The sequence below is a fragment of the Cyprinus carpio genome, chromosome B19, assembly GCF_018340385.1.
Source record: "Cyprinus carpio isolate SPL01 chromosome B19, ASM1834038v1, whole genome shotgun sequence".
In the NCBI taxonomy this organism is placed as follows: Eukaryota; Metazoa; Chordata; class Actinopteri; order Cypriniformes; family Cyprinidae; genus Cyprinus; species Cyprinus carpio.
The window spans coordinates 16,718,788-16,734,485 of NC_056615.1; the positions used below are offsets into that span (position 1 = coordinate 16,718,788).

At 36.4% G+C, this 15,698-nt stretch overlaps 3 protein-coding genes across 3 annotated transcripts; 2 read left to right on the top strand and 1 right to left on the bottom strand.

Moving 5' to 3' along the window:
• Nucleotides 1-48: 48 nt before the first annotated feature.
• On the bottom strand, nucleotides 49-2,409 carry LOC109110998. Its single transcript, XM_019123960.2, has 3 exons — nucleotides 2,073-2,409; nucleotides 1,766-1,922; nucleotides 49-1,601 (listed from the first exon to the last, which is right to left on the bottom strand). Exons 1-3 carry the CDS (start codon nucleotides 2,175-2,177, stop codon nucleotides 607-609), a joined length of 1,257 nt encoding a protein of 418 aa, XP_018979505.2. The 5' UTR covers nucleotides 2,178-2,409; the 3' UTR covers nucleotides 49-606.
• A 271-nt stretch (nucleotides 2,410-2,680) lies between these two features.
• On the top strand, nucleotides 2,681-7,934 carry LOC109111115 (vacuolar protein sorting-associated protein 28 homolog). Its single transcript, XM_042745425.1, has 10 exons — nucleotides 2,681-2,805; nucleotides 3,294-3,350; nucleotides 3,483-3,511; nucleotides 3,603-3,640; nucleotides 3,791-3,880; nucleotides 4,221-4,326; nucleotides 4,474-4,575; nucleotides 4,857-4,910; nucleotides 5,023-5,114; nucleotides 7,125-7,934. Exons 2-10 carry the CDS (start codon nucleotides 3,311-3,313, stop codon nucleotides 7,243-7,245), a joined length of 672 nt encoding a protein of 223 aa, XP_042601359.1. The 5' UTR covers nucleotides 2,681-2,805; nucleotides 3,294-3,310; the 3' UTR covers nucleotides 7,246-7,934.
• A 239-nt stretch (nucleotides 7,935-8,173) lies between these two features.
• On the top strand, nucleotides 8,174-14,852 carry LOC109094690 (mitogen-activated protein kinase 15-like). The gene is made up of 14 exons (XM_042745419.1): nucleotides 8,174-8,804; nucleotides 9,532-9,630; nucleotides 9,822-9,851; nucleotides 10,318-10,408; nucleotides 10,565-10,695; nucleotides 10,788-10,951; nucleotides 11,033-11,172; nucleotides 11,274-11,331; nucleotides 11,441-11,577; nucleotides 12,082-12,188; nucleotides 12,645-12,978; nucleotides 13,641-13,747; nucleotides 13,879-14,022; nucleotides 14,416-14,852. Exons 1-14 carry the CDS (start codon nucleotides 8,736-8,738, stop codon nucleotides 14,599-14,601), a joined length of 1,797 nt encoding a protein of 598 aa, XP_042601353.1. The 5' UTR covers nucleotides 8,174-8,735; the 3' UTR covers nucleotides 14,602-14,852.
• Nucleotides 14,853-15,698: the final 846 nt, after the last annotated feature.

The following is a 15,698-nucleotide window of genomic DNA, read 5'->3' on the forward strand; positions in this document are numbered from 1 at the left end:
TTTTCACACACAGTATAAACGGGTTTTTATACACAAAACTACCTTTATATTTTAGGAAGGGGTCCCTTACATTTGAGTCCATGGCAATTTATTATAAATGCATGAAAAGCAAGTGAATTTGTCAGCATATGGCTCTTTATTGAAACTCATAGATTCTGTCCCTGACAGGAAGTTTAAACAGAGCAGCAACGGGGAATCATCAACTTGGCAAACGAGAAGAGAATGTGAAGTATTCACCTTGCTCCATGCTGGTAATTTAAAGCAATACAAAACATAAATTAATTTAAAATGATAGCGCAAATGTACACAACTTGTATAAATGTTTAATGTGACACATCAAGTCCTATTTTAAAATATACAGATTCTACATGCACCAAACATTGACAGTAAAAGCTTAATGGTGCCATCTGCTGGCAAGCAGTGAATCTTTATAAAATATTGCACAACAAACATTTTTTGGGGTTTATTTGTACTTGTACAAATGTTTATTTTTTAATTTAAATTTTCAAATTAATTACAACTTTAAAAAAGTCAAGAACTTTAAAATTGTAAGAAAATCAATTAAAAACACTTAAATTTCTGTGTTCTTGTGGTATTTAGTATTGGCTAATGCTTGATGACCATGTTTCCCTCTGAGTCTTGAGTGAAAAGCATCTCTGGCTCTAGATCTGATTCCTCCTCCTCTTTTTCTAAAGAAGCGGCAGATGGACTATTCCCGTAATCTTTGCCCACAGATAAATTGCTCTGGTCTCTTAGTGGGCTCCTTAAGTGCCGGTCACGATGAGCAATCACACAGAAGCCCTCTGAGTCCTGAGTGAACAACGTTTCTCCAGCCGTCTCTGTGTTTGCAAGTTCCTTACCTGATTTTATGAGGGGAAAAGTGTTTTTCTCATTCAACCTGTACTTAGCTGGACTGGAAATTAGATGGCGTTTAAAAGGGGATGTTGGAGCATTTTTAACAGGTGATGCAGGCCAGCTATTCTCTTTCCCCATCCGTTTCATGGGTGATGCCTTATTTTTGTGCCAAGGCTGCTCCTGATTTTTATTGGTATTCACAGAAGCACTCCATCTTTTGTGGTTTTCATTGACAGGCCTAGAGGTTAAGATAGACCCCTTAACTTTGGCCTTCTGATCTCTTAAATCATGTTTGTCCGTGTGTTTAGGACCTGGAGACTTAAGGAAAAGCTTATGTGCATCTTCAGAGGGCTTCCAGACCATCAGATCATAGTGCTCCGGGGACTCCTCATGAAAGAAAGTCTCAGTTTCAGGAACTGTCTGATGTGGATATTCATTTGAAGCTACTTTATTACAATAATCTTGTGTCTCTAACACATTTTCTGTGTAATGGACAACATGTCTCCTTTTTTCAGGCGGTTCTTCTTCCTCTGGCTCAGTTCCGCATATCAAATGGAGAAAAGACTGTTCTTTTTTGTCCTCGGCTGACAATCTTTCAAAATCTTCATCACAGTACACCTCAGATATTTGACTGGTTGACTCTGCAGATGGCTCCAAAGTCACATCATGTTTCCGTTTGGCCCCGGTGCGTGCCTCTGTGAGCACGGAACTGGACAACCCAGAATGAGCCGCACTTGGGTTAGGGTCTGGGCAAACAAATACAAGTCACAAAAGGACAAAAGGTAATTATTATTAGTTATTATTTAGCTTTAACAGTTTATCATCACATTAAAGATATATAGCCTATATATTTTCAAATATCACGTAATCTGAAACAGTTACAGTATGAAACAGCTCTGGAATGTCTTACCTCTGGATTTGGGTGTAAAGAAGGTTGATATAGTGCTTTGTTTAGTGACAGGCATGTTGAGTTTGGTCTGAGTGAAGCTGAGTGCGACTGCCACACTGTATCCCCCTGATCTCGCAAGTGGGTTCAGGAATTTGGATATTGGACGGGTCAGCTGTTTCTGAAAAAAATGTAAAAAGCAATCTGAGATCCCTTCATCTTTCATGTAGTGTTATTTTTTCTTACGAAGACAAAAGAAAACATCTTTTCAATACACTTAAAAGGTTAGATTTGGTTTAAATACATTTCGTTAGAATTCAGTTGTTGTTACCTGTTGTTTCTTTTCTTTTAACTCTTTTGTGTCGAGCCATATTCCACACTCTTCTTCTTGAGCTGATGCTGCAGGTTTCACTTTAGTGTTCTTCGTGGATTTCATTGTTTACAAATTCCACACACTCAAATAACCAGCCTCTCTTTATATACGGGGCAAACAATTCCCTGAAACGCTCACAGTCTCATAACAAACAAAGCTAACAATCGATATTAACAGTTACAACGTTATATTTCAGTTATTTAGATACAGTTTCTCGAGCTCCTCTGTTCACTGTAGCTGTCTTGGAATTCCCGCGCGCGTATTCAAAGACACTCTCGGGTTGCCAAGTATTCTTGTGAATGACCGATAAATCAGTCCTGTTAGATTGATCGCACTGGTTATATAAAGGAAGGTGATCGCCTTACGATGATGTATAATACACTATATCAAACAGTTAATATACTATAATGTAGTTATGCATTACATATGTGAGTGAATAAAGTGTGATATATTTATTTATGTAGAAATATTAAAGGGATTTGGCAACCCGTCACCATGAAACGTGTGCATAAATGTTGCAGTTTTCTACGAATGTTAAATTTAATAAATAATTATTCCTATTACTTGAGATTAAATAGAATATCATTTGCATAAACAAATTTTGAATTTTTGAAATTTTGAAAACTGGACGTTACGAAATCATCCGGCGACGTCACGTCAGATTACAACGGTGGGTGACGTCAAAGTAAGGGTGAGTGAATTCTCTTTTTCCTGATACATTTTTGCTAAAAATGCCTTTCGTGTTTTAATAAAATGTCATCTCATAACCACATTAACGTTATAGACGTATATAAGGTGTGAATTAACGAGAGACATCAACGTCTCTTGTACTCTCATAGAGGATTGAAAGCAAAATCTTAGCTAGCTGACGGTAGCTATGCTAACATCGCTGTGTATTTGTCAGGAAATAAACAAAACAAAATCAGCGGTTGTATTATATACTCCGCTTAGGATTCACAATACCTTGCATCAGTCAGTTCGTTAAATGTCTAAAATCTAACATATTGTCTTTCTGTCTATAAGTTTCAATTGTATTTCCTTGACCACAATGCGTCTGTAAACATACTGAGATCAGATCAGTCGATTTTGATATGCAACCTCTGTGTATATCATTTATTCCACTGAGAATAGCGCTGACCCGTGGCTAAACCAAACATAATGATCTGATTCTCGCTTCAGTTGTTTTGTAGTTCATCATGTTTCATGGAATACCTGCCTCTGGAGTGATGGGAGGAGGTGAGTGAGAGAACCTGCTTAATCATGAGCCTCTAAACAATCAAAGCATCTCATACTATTACTCTTGCACATATTTTCATAAGTCTCATATCTGATTTTATATGTTTTGCCTTTCTGCTTTAACTTAATCAGCGCCTGCCAACAAGCCAGAACTGTATGAGGTAATAATGTTATATTGTGCACATAATTTGTAATAATGCACTCATCTGTCATCATTCCTCTGTGTTTGAATTACATTTTGGTCTGTTACAGGAAGTGAAATTGTACAAAAATGCCAGAGAAAGAGAAAAGTAAGTTAACCAACATCGTACTGTTCAGGAATGGCTCATTTGAGTTTCCCTGTTTATTTGTCTTATTGATTGATGTCACAATAAAGATGATGCAGAATGGTGATTACGTGATTGGGTTGCAATTAATGTCTTTTTATTTTGTTTTGAAAGGTATGACAACATGGCAGAGTTGTTTGCTGTGGTCAAAACACTTCAGGCCCTGGAAAAAGCCTACATTAAGGACTGTGTGACTCCAAACGAGTTAGTCACTTAATTTGTTTGTGCAAAACATTGTGAATTAAGGTCTGGTCACATTTATATCCAGAGATTTTAATAGGAGTCCACATGATTGGAAATTTCATGTGATATGAAATATGTCTGCACACAGTTTTCCCAACATTGGTCAGGTAAATTAATTTACTGTGTGCTGAACAGCCAGAAGCTGCTTTGTTTTAAAGTGACTTCTGTGTGAGCTATGCTTCATATATCACTGATCTATAACAAAAGACAATGGACCTTTTTTGCCCATAAAGTGTTACCAATGTGACCACACCCTTATTTACATCTATTCATATAATAAATATTTGCTTTGTTTTTGCAGATACACAGGAGCTTGCTCAAGATTGCTTGTCCAGTACAAGGCTGCTTTCAAACAAGTCCAGGGATCAGATGTGGGCTCCATTGATGACTTTTGTCGGAAATATAGGGTATAGCTGATTTTGCTTGCATGTAACTCTAAATTCTTCTGTTTTAATGCTCTTTTGTATCTTTGGTTAGTAATTTGCTAGTCCAGTGCACTGCGTGCAGATCAGTGTGCTTTAGTTCATTTTTTTCCCCCTGTGTGTTTCTGACAGCTGGACTGTCCACTGGCTATGGAAAGGATCAAAGAGGATCGACCAATCACCATTAAGGATGACAAGGGCAACTTGAATCGCTGCATTGCAGACATAGTTTCTGTATGTATCTTGAACACTTTATATAGTGATTTTATGCAGCCTAGAATGAATAGCTTCTTGAGCTAATGCCAAAATGCCCCGAAGTGTCTATTAACTGAGCACAGAGGATGCCTTCTTGTTCCAACAGTTCCATTAAGTAGATTTTTTTCATCAAACTAGAAGAAATAATGCCATATGCAATTTCCCCAGGGCTCCACAGTAGAGTGTGGCCATTTAGCAATATAATAACTGGCAAAATCTGCTTCTTCACTTTTTTTTTATTTTTGTTTTCTCTCATGTAGCTCTTTATCACAGTGATGGACAAACTTCGACTTGAGATTCGTGCCATGGATGAGGTACTCATTTCACAGAATACATCTGCTTAATTAGATTAACATAATGTTATTTAGAGACAGCTTAAGTCTTCTTGACTTGAATTACTGATTAACTGAGAACATTGTTTTATAGATCCAGCCTGACCTGAGAGAGCTCATGGAGACCATGAATAGAATGAGCAACATGCCAACAGATTCAGAGGCCAAAGACAAAGTCAGCCTCTGGTAAGCCTAGTTTTACTGTAGAAATACAGTACCATTCAAAAAGTAAAAAAAAAAAAGTGACAGTAAAGACATTTATAATTTTGCACAAGCTTTCTATTTCAAATAAATGCTGTTTTTTCATTTCTACAGGTGCTGGTCATATAATTAGAATATCATCAAAAAGTTTATTTATTTCATTAATTCCATTCAAAAAGTGAAACTTGTATATTATATTCATTCATTACACACAGACTGATATATTTCAAATGTTTATTTCTTTTAATTTTGATGATTATAACTGACAACTAAGGAAAATCCCAAATTCAGTATCTCAGAAAATTAGAATATAACTTAAGACCAATACAAAGAAAGGATTTTTAGAAATCTTGGCCAACTAAAAAGTATAAAAATGAAAAGTATGAGCATGTACAGCACTCAATACTTAGTTGGGGCTCCTTTGCCTGAATTTCTGCAGCAATGCAGCGTGGCATGGAGTCCATCAGTCTGTGGCACTGCTCAGGTGTTATGAGAGCCCAGGTTGCTCTGATAGTGGCCTTCAGCTCTTCTGCATTCTTGGGTCTGGCATATCGCATCTTCCTCTTCATAATACCCCATAGATTTTCTATGGGGTTAAGGTCAGGCGAGTTTGCTGGCCAATTAAGAACAGGGATACCATGGTCCTTAAACCAGGTACTGGTAGCTTTGGCACTGTGTGCAGGTGCCAAGTCCTGTTGGAAAAATGAAATCTGCATCTCCATAAAGTTGGTCAGCAGCAGGAAGCATGAAGTGCTCTAAAACTTCCTGGTATACGGCTGTGTTGACCTTGGACCTCAGAAAACACAGTGGACCAACACCAGAGGATGACATGACACCGCAAACCATCACTGACTGTTGAAACTTTACACTGGACCTCAAGCAACGTGGATTGTGTGCCTCTCCTCTCTTCCTCCAGACTCTGGGACCCTGATATCCAAAGGAAATGCAAAATTTACTTTCATCAGAGAACATAACTTTGGACCACTCAGCAGCATTCCAGGCGAGACGCTTTTGACACTGTCTGTTGTTCAAGAGTGGCTTGACACAAGGAATGCGACAGCTGAAACACATGTCTTTGCATACGTCTTTGTGTAGTGGTTCTTGAAGCACTGACTCCAGCTCCAGTCCACTCTTTGTGAATCTCCCCCACATTTTTGAATGGGTTTTGTTTCACAATCCTCTCCAGGGTGCGGTTATCCCTATTGCTTGTACACTTTTCTTCTACCACATCTTTTCCTTCCCTTCACCTCTCTGTTAATGTGCTTGGACACAGAGCTCTATGAACAGCCAGCCTCTTTTGCAATGACCTTTTGTGTCTTGCCCTCCTTGTGCAAGGTGTCAATAGTCGTCTTTTGGACAACTGTCAAGTCAGCAGTCTTCCCCATGATTGTGTAGCCTACAGAACTAGACTGAGAGACCATTTAAAGGCTTTGCAGGTGTTTTGAGTTGATTAACTGATTAAAATGTGGCACCAGGTGTCTTCAATATTAAATCTTTTCACAATATTCTAATTTTCTGAGATACTGTATTTGGGATTTTCCTTAGTTGTCAGTTATAAACATCAAAATTTAAAGAAATAAACATTTGAAATATATCTGTCTGTGTGTAATGAATAAATATAATATACAAGTTTCACTTTTTGAATGGAATTAGTGAAATAAATCAACTTTTTGATGATATTCTAATTATATGACCAGCACCTGTATTCATCGAAAAATCCTGGGAAAAAAAATAATAGTGTTCAAAAAAACATTTTAACATTGAGAATAATAAGAAATGTTTGTTAAGCACCAAACCAGCATATTAGATTGATTCCTGAAGAATTATGTGACACCGAAAACTGGAGTAATTTTTGTACATCACATTTAGAACGCATTAAATAAAATAGCTCATCTGCCAAAATCTAAAATCAAAACTAAATCAAATTGCCTGAAAAACAAATTCAGTTTCCCTGCGCTTTAAAAGCAATGCTCACTGTGTTGTTCTTCTTCACAGGTTAACCACACTAAGCAGCATGTCTGCATCGGATGAGCTGGATGACTCCCAGGTTCGCCAGATGCTGTTTGACCTGGAGTCTGCCTACAATGCCTTTAATCGTTTCTTACACTCCTCTTAAATGTTCCTTCTCTCTCTGAACTCTCTGAACTCTTTTTCACCAGCCTTTTTTTTGTTTTGTTTGTTTGTTTAATTTTGCCCATGTCTCCTGTAGGAATGTAGGAACTGTAAATCTAATTAGAGTACTGCTTACTAAGGCTTATGTTGTTCAGTAATACAATCAGGATTATATTATTCACAGATTTGAAAATTAAGAGTAGTGTATTTTTTTTTTAATGTAAAGAGATTCTAGAGTGTTCTCTAGAAAGGCAATAGCGAATACAATAGCTAACTGAGATGCAGTGAGGGCGTTATAGGGAGGAGTTTATTACAGGCAAAAGATGCTTGCCTCTATAAATACAAGTCTTGAATGAACATATGGATTGATAGTTTATGGATCTCATAATATCTTCTAGAACAGTCTAATACTGAATTTTCAGTACTGCATTTTATTTTAAATGGATGTTTCCCTAGCTACACACTTTCCTTATATATTTTTTTAAATGGATGTTTTCTCAGTATTTAAATAACAATGTTAAATGCGATCATTCTTTTACAGTACTTTAACATTTGTTGGTTGATAACTTGACTTTTATAAAAGCTTGATTAAGAACTTACTCTTTCCTTGGCATGGTGTTGGTCTAGCTCACTTTATGTAATAAGGCATATTTATTAGATGACCTATGTAAATAAAATAGTTTTGAAATGAAACACATCATTCTTTGAAAAAAATGTTTGTGATTACATGTACAATTCTGTGTGATTATATGTACAAATAATGATATTAAACCCTTTCATTTGGTTGAATACCTCAATATAATGTCTACTAGCCAACTGCACGCAGTAATGCATGATATATCCATATCTGCACCATGACAGAGGGTTCCGAAACACTATACGAAGGGTCATTTTTACCGGATTGTTATTTTTTTTTTTTCTCGGTGATTTTCTTGGCGAAAGATTTCCTCATGGGTTTAAGTTGTTTTGAAAGCGACTTGTGTGTAGGTAATGCTTCATACATAAGTATATAATTGACAAGCCACACGCACCGTTTTAGCCGAAATTTCGCTAATAACCGAACTTTTAGCAAACATGCTGCTCCTTTAAGAGATTGCGTCCTATGTATCGTCTCCATGGCGACAAACAATTACAAACCCAAGCGATGCGTAACTTTGTACCAGGCCATATGAGCAAGCACAGATATCAATGGTGACATCCAAACGACACACACATTTGCTTTCAGAAGGTCGAGATTAGAATTTATATAACTCCGTTTAATTGTTTGGACGCTCAATAGTGATTAAGTTTAACTCGTGATAAATTCGTGTTTAGATTTATTATTCGGCATATCGCCTAGGAAAAGTAAACTCCTAACGTTAGTGGATTTTGTTTATTTAAATCTGTTTTGTTGCAATCCTGCATTCCTCAAGGAGCCAGGATTTTATTCCTGCCATGATCAAAATCAATCAACATTAAGAATCATTTTAAGTGGTAAAACAGGAAATAGACGACATGAACATCTCAGAGGTGGAAGAACACATCACTTTGAAATATGAAATCAAGAGAAGACTTGGGAAAGGGGTAAGATGTTCATCTACTGTCATTATGTGTTTAAAAAGTGTCAAGACAAATCTTATAAAATCTTACATAGTTATATAATAACCAGACAGGGTAATGTATTTGCTGTTATGTTTATTGTCTTGAATTAGACCATCAGCTTCATCTGGACTGTCCTAAACACAATTTTAGGAATAATTTGTATTAAATCCCACCTAGAACTGAAGCAGGGATCATAGGGCTATTGTTTCTATCATTCATTGATTTGCATAATAGTGATCATATATGCTTGAAAGAACTGCTGTACTGTAGTTGTCGGTGTTGTGGTACTAACCTTGTGTTTTGTGCAGTTTAACTAGGTGTAATGAAGCTCTGTTGTTTCTGTTTAATCTTTCAAAAAGTAATGAGACAAAAAGTCACTTTTGAGTAAAAATCTAATATACAAAATAGTAAATCTGACATAAAATATGTACATGCAAAGAAAGGCCACCCTTTGGATTAATAATGGCAGTAAACATCATAGGGACTTGAACTGCTCATAATGGCAGTCAGTAAACAAAGGTTCTGTGGACTGCATGATCTCTCCTCGGTCACTCCGGTAAATAAATGAAAACTGCAGTGAGCACAAATGACTTAAATGAGGGTTTCATGGCAACCCTTCCCTGACAACTGACCATTAAGTCATACCCTGTTTGTTTTCCTTCAATCAACTATAATTTTATTACGGTGTACTTTCTTATCCGTTTCACAGGCATATGGAATTGTTTGGAAGGCTGTGGACAGAAAAACAGGAGAGACTGTTGCTGTGAAGAAAATCTTTGATGCCTTTAGGAATCGAACAGATGCTCAGGTTAGAGACAAGTAAAATAGAGAGGTGGAGAATAAGAAAAAGTCTGAAATAGCAACAAAACATACAAAACTATACTACTTCTACTGTATGTATGAATATGTAAACATCAGTTATTTAGATTCAGTTTATTCATATTTTTCTTTAAACTGTATCAAATGCATACCTATCTGCTTTTCTGCATTTTCCCATAGAGAACATTCAGAGAAATTATGTTCCTCCAGGTAAGAATATTGCCCTTTGACCAAACCATAGAATCCAAATATTCATGTTTCTTACCATATTTACACTGCTGCTCAAAAGTTTGTTGTTGGTAAGATTTTAAAATGTTTTTGATAAAATTTTCTTATGCTCACCAAGCTGAATTTGTTTGATCAGAGATACAGTAAAACAGTAATATTGTTCAATGTTATTTAATATGCTAATTTGGTGCTCAATAAAATATATTATTTTCATTATTGAAAGCAGTTGTTGTGCTCATATTTTGTTCATCTTATATTCTGCTTATTTGAAATAGAAACCTTTTGTAACATTATAAATTCCTTTACTGTCACTTTTGGTCAATATAATGCGTCCTTGCTCAAAAGTAATCATTTCTTTTTTCTACTGACCCCACACAATAGATTACCTTAAAAACTTAATTCTGTGTTTGTTAAGATATCAAACTTCCTTCTTTTTTCCCTTTTGCAGGAGTTTGGGGATCATCCTAACATAATTAAATTGCTGAATGTCATCAGAGCCCAAAACGACAAAGACATTTACCTTGTGTTTGAATTCATGGGTAAGAGAGTTTGTGTGATCTTTCCTGGAGCCTTTTGCACTTATTAGTCAGTACTCTTCACACCATTATATTCCAATTAAAGGTACTTTATAGCAATATACATAATTCCAAGTTACTATTATTTATGTGATGTGACACACCGAGTTTTCTTTTCAGACACAGACCTACATGCTGTGATAAAGAAAGGAAGTCTGTTAAAAGACATTCATAAGCGTTATGTCATGTACCAGCTTCTTAAAGCGACAAAATACCTTCATTCAGGCAATGTCATTCATAGGGACCAAAAGGTATGTCACACCTTTTAACATCACTTCATGTTTACAGAATTAATTTAAACCATTTCTGGTTTAAGTCATTCCTTTATTTTTATTTCCTAAAGCCATCCAACATCTTACTCGACTCAGACTGCTTTGTGAAGCTGTGTGACTTTGGCTTGGCAAGATCCCTGTACCAGATCCAAGAGGATGCTGTGAATCCTGCCCTGACAGAGTACGTGGCAACACGATGGTACAGAGCCCCTGAAATTCTCTTGGGATCCAGTAGGTGCGTGGCCCTCTAGCATTTTATAATCTATTAATCATAATACATAGTATATTGTGATAATGGTTCCTATATTTCCTCCAGGTACACAAAAGGTGTGGACATGTGGAGCATAGGTTGCATTCTGGGAGAGATGCTCCTGGGCAAGCCTCTCTTCCCCGGGACGTCTACCATTAATCAAATCGAAAAAATCATGAGTGCCATTCCACATCCTTCTACAGAAGGTGAGTTTTACATGAGACTTGTTCTTTCAGGCAACAACTAAATAAACCAGCCACAAAGAAACAAACTTTGCTAATAGAACCATGTATAATTTTTTTCATAGATGTATTGGCTATCAGATCAGAGTATGGGGCTTCTGTGATTCAGAGAATGCTGCTTAGGTATGTAATGTTCATATTTAACAGTTTGTCTTCATTGTTCACTCTATGGTTGTTTAGCTGATCTTGAATGATGAGTGTTTGATGACGTGTTTGATGTGAACGTGTTCAGACCTCAGGTGCCAATAGATGAAATTCTGCCGGCATCAGTGCCACCTGATGCCCTTGATTTAGTGCAGCGCCTGCTGGTTTTCAATCCAGACAAGAGACTCAGTGCAGAGGAAGCTCTGCAGCACCCTTATGTGTCCAAGTGAGTTTTGCTTTTAGTTATTTAACGTTTTTAAATAATAATGTATAAGTCAACAGGAAATCAAAATGGACCCTGTCTACTTTCCTAATACACAGCACTTGACAGTGTATTTGAGCTTCAGTGCACTATATTGGAAAGAAATTAAAATATGATAAAAATTGATGAATGGCTATTAAAGGGATAGTTCACCCCAAAATAAAAATTCTATCATTAATTTCTCACCCTCATGTCGTTCCAAACCCGTAAGACCTTCGTTCATCTTCAGAACACAAATTAGGATATTTTTTGATGAAATCCGAGAGCTCTCTGACCCTGCATAGACAGCAATGCAACTGAAATGTTCCCAGGCCTAGAAACAAAGTATGGACATCATTAAAATAGTCCATGTGACATCAGTGAATACTTTTATATGTTTTTGTAATGATTGCATTGTTGTTATATGAATAAATGATTTACTTAATATATAAATTAATAATAATCCCTCATCTTTCTGTTTGTCATGCAATTTCACAACCCAGCCAGAGAGCCTAGTTTGGTCTATGATGTCATTTTGCCAGTGGACGATGACGTCCAACTCTCTGTTACTCAGTACAGAAACAAACTCTATGAGGTGAGTGGAAACTTGCCATTCATTATTTTCTCGTTTTGCACAGATTTATTTTGCCCTTTGTCTCGTGCTTTGTTTTGAACAGTCATAATGTTGTGAGTGTACACAGTCATATGATTTCTGGGTTATGGTAACAAATGCTGCGTCACAGTGACAAAAATCTTTCCTCCTGAAAACTTATCACACAAACTGAGCATAAATAATTGTTCACTGAAGTTTAAAAGTTTGGGTTCAGTATGATTTCTATTTTTAAGAGAATAAACGGGAGAGTTATTTTACATTGTAATAACATTTTGCAATATTAATGTTTTACTATATTTTTGTTTAAATAAATGCAGCCTTAAAAATCATTAAAATATTAGAACAATTGTATCCACCCCAGCTTTTTAATGGTAGTATTTTTACAGTAATAATATATTAGCAAATGCTTAAGAACAACTTTCCAATTTCTCCTGTAAAATGATCCTGGAAAAAAGGGCCAGTCGGCAGATGCACAAACAACCTCATTTCGCACAGAAATCAGAGGAGAAGACTGCAAAAGTGAATGGGGACAGTGGAGTGGAGAAAAGCAATGAAACAGGTGCTGGCTTTCAAAGAGAAGGCAAGCGTGGCATGGATAGAGATCATGACAGGAAATCTCCTAATGACAAGAAGAGCTCTAATGGAACTGGAGCAGCTGTTGCGAAACCTCTCAGTAGGCCTGAGCAAACACACTCAATTCCTGAAACCACCAGCCCAGCAGTGAGCCCCACTGCGGTCAAAACCTCTTATAACCCCATCACACACTTGCCTAGTGAGTTCTGTTTAATAGTGGTTGCATAGTACCATTCAATCACCACACTTATACATTCAATTATGTGTAATGCACATAAGGCTTTGGTCACTGAAGGTTTCAACTTTTATGATAGAATATACACTACCATAGAATAGACTGCAACTATACTAAGCATATGCACTAGTTTGGAGTTTTTTTATTATTATTTTTAATAAAATATTTTTATTCAGCAAGGTGCATTAAATAGATCAAAAGTGACAGTAAAAACATTTATGATGTTACAAATTATTCTTATTTCAAATAAATGCTGTTCTTTTGTAACTTTCTAATTATCAAAAAATTCTGAAGAAAAAATGTTTACTTTTTCATTTAAAAATATAAGCAGCACAGTGATATTTAACATTGTAAACAAAATGTTTTTACACCAAATCAGCATATTAGAATTATTTCTGAAGGATCATTTAACACTGAATACTTAGAAACAGTTATTTTAAATTATAATAATATTTCACAACATTACTGTTTTACTGTATTTTTGATGAAATAAATGCAGCCTTGGTGAACAAGAGACTAATTAAAAAAAAAAAACATTTAAAAAAATCTTGCAGACCACAAACTTTGAAATGCTGTTATATTACTCATTAGATAGCCATAAAAGGTATTATCCATTTATTTTCCAGATGGTTTAGTCAAACTGCACCAGCACCCAGCTCATTCTCAGCGGATTGGGAGGAGGAATCAGGATACTGGAGGTGTACTGCCTGCAGATGGTGCTAATGGGCCTGTGGTACGTCCTACTGTTTCATCTTATATAAGAGCTGCTGTCTATTCAACATTTAAAGACATTTTAAGTGGTTATGGTGCTGTTTTTTGCAGTGTCCATTTAAAATGTGTCATCTGTTCATTCCTTCCAATCAGGGAGTAGACCAGCGAGGTCGCTCTGCCCCTGTGGCACGCACAAACTCTTTCTCTCTCACACTAGCACAGCCCCAAAATAATCCCCTTATTCGCAAGGATGAACCCATTGTTTCCCCTGTGTTATGTGTCACCTCTGCTCGCTTGGTGAGTGGCCTTTTGTTTTTTGGTGGGGCAAAAATGTTTCAGAAAATTACAGCTACCATCTATTCAACCATTAATGTTTCCAGTTTGCATAAAACCCATGTGACCCGTGTGACTCTTGTTTACTCTGACCTGGGAACATTCAATCTGCCAACACAATCTATTGGTTGAGGCTGTGTATGTCTCAAGCTAGAAAGCAGTGCCATGTTAAAAATCCCCCTCAGTTTTGACACATATCAGGAGGTCTAACTGCCATCTGTTCTAGTGTTTGCATTCTGCCTTGCTAGAGTCTTTTTGTACCTTAGATCACCTTCATTACTTAGTTTTTAATAAATGATATGTCAGATATGTTTTATGGTTTTCCTCAATATGATATCTTAATATCCCACTGTACAGAACCAGCGGTCTAATTCGCATTCACGTGATGCCAAGCTTCCTCCAAGGTTCAGCAAGAAGGTTTTCCAGAGCAGTTCGAATGTTTCTGCAGCCGGCGATCCTCGCGCCAAACTAGGCAGTTATTCTCAGGCGTATGGGACTATCAGTAAAAGTGGACTGGACAATCTACTTAGGAATTACCACTAAGGTGTAAAGTGTGAGATTAATGGAGAAATCAAGAGGTAGGCAGACAGCCATTGGAATCTCCTAGATCAAAAAGAAACAGTGGATTTCGCATGACAAGATAATTATCATCATCACATGCTCTGAAGATGATCGCCATTGTGGAAATCCCAGATTAGTGCTGCCAATAATTTTTTCTGATCAGTTTAAATTCAGGTGTCAACTTCTTGTTTGTAAATATGTGGTGAAAACATTTATTAAATGTGTTGAGAACATCTTTGCAATTTGTACGTGTCCATGTTCTTGGCTTAAGAAACTTTAGCAATCATTAAGACTTTAGTGAAGTGGTTCTAAAGCATTTTTATTATGTTAGTGTTATAGTATTTTAATATAACTTGATTTGAATCGTTTTATTACATCTTTTGGCCCCTTAGAAGTTTGTTGTTGTCCCCTAGTTAACCACTGCTTTAGGGGATTTATATTTAGGGGACATATTTTTCCCCAAATGAATCAAATTTCATAATATTTCAAAAGATAACATGCTAAGTATCAAGTCTCCCATTTCCATACATCATTTGCCTGTTTTGTTGCATCATTTGAATGATGCAAACAATGAAGAACCCCATTAAACAAATATTTTAGCATGTGATTTGTTGAATGTAGTGAACGAATACGCCCTTCATACCCTTCACTGAACGAGTTTCGTTTGAATCTGAACGAGATCGAGAGATCTCGTTCGTGAACGAAATGACTGAACTGGTACATGTCGTTCGTGAACGAGTTAAATGAGAGTAAACCGGGTCAGTCGGCCATTAAGCATGTCAATCTCGATCAGCAATCAGCAGATACAAAGCGCAGTTATAGGTACTGTGCACATACGCTTGTTTTCATATTTAATCCCCGATTTATTAATGTGAATATATTATATATGAATTGTCTGACCAAACAATTAAAATGTTAATTATGCAAGAAAACCTCGTGCTTTGTTCATCTGAACAATTTATTTAGACTATTTAATGCGATTATGCACACATTTTAATAAAGCCAAATCAGTTTTTGTAACAAGTGAATACGTTCGTTGACTTAAGACATAACACATAAGAGACTCTTTTTCGCCACCT

Coding starts and splice junctions, on each gene's coding strand:
- LOC109094690 (XM_042745419.1), top strand. CDS start 8,736: ATGAACATCTCAGAGGTGGAAGAACACATCACTTTGAAATATGAAATC. Junction 12,979..13,640: donor CCCCATCACACACTTGCCTA/GTGAGTTCTGTT, acceptor TTTATTTTCCAG/ATGGTTTAGTCAAACTGCAC. Junction 13,748..13,878: donor ATGGTGCTAATGGGCCTGTG/GTACGTCCTACT, acceptor CCTTCCAATCAG/GGAGTAGACCAGCGAGGTCG.
- LOC109110998 (XM_019123960.2), bottom strand. CDS start 2,177: ATGAAATCCACGAAGAACACTAAAGTGAAACCTGCAGCATCAGCTCAA. Junction 1,923..2,072: donor TAAAAGAAAAGAAACAACAG/GTAACAACAACT, acceptor CATTTTTTTCAG/AAACAGCTGACCCGTCCAAT. Junction 1,602..1,765: donor CTTTACACCCAAATCCAGAG/GTAAGACATTCC, acceptor TTGTTTGCCCAG/ACCCTAACCCAAGTGCGGCT.
- LOC109111115 (XM_042745425.1), top strand. CDS start 3,311: ATGTTTCATGGAATACCTGCCTCTGGAGTGATGGGAGGAG. Junction 4,576..4,856: donor GCATTGCAGACATAGTTTCT/GTATGTATCTTG, acceptor TCTCTCATGTAG/CTCTTTATCACAGTGATGGA. Junction 5,115..7,124: donor AAAGACAAAGTCAGCCTCTG/GTAAGCCTAGTT, acceptor TCTTCTTCACAG/GTTAACCACACTAAGCAGCA.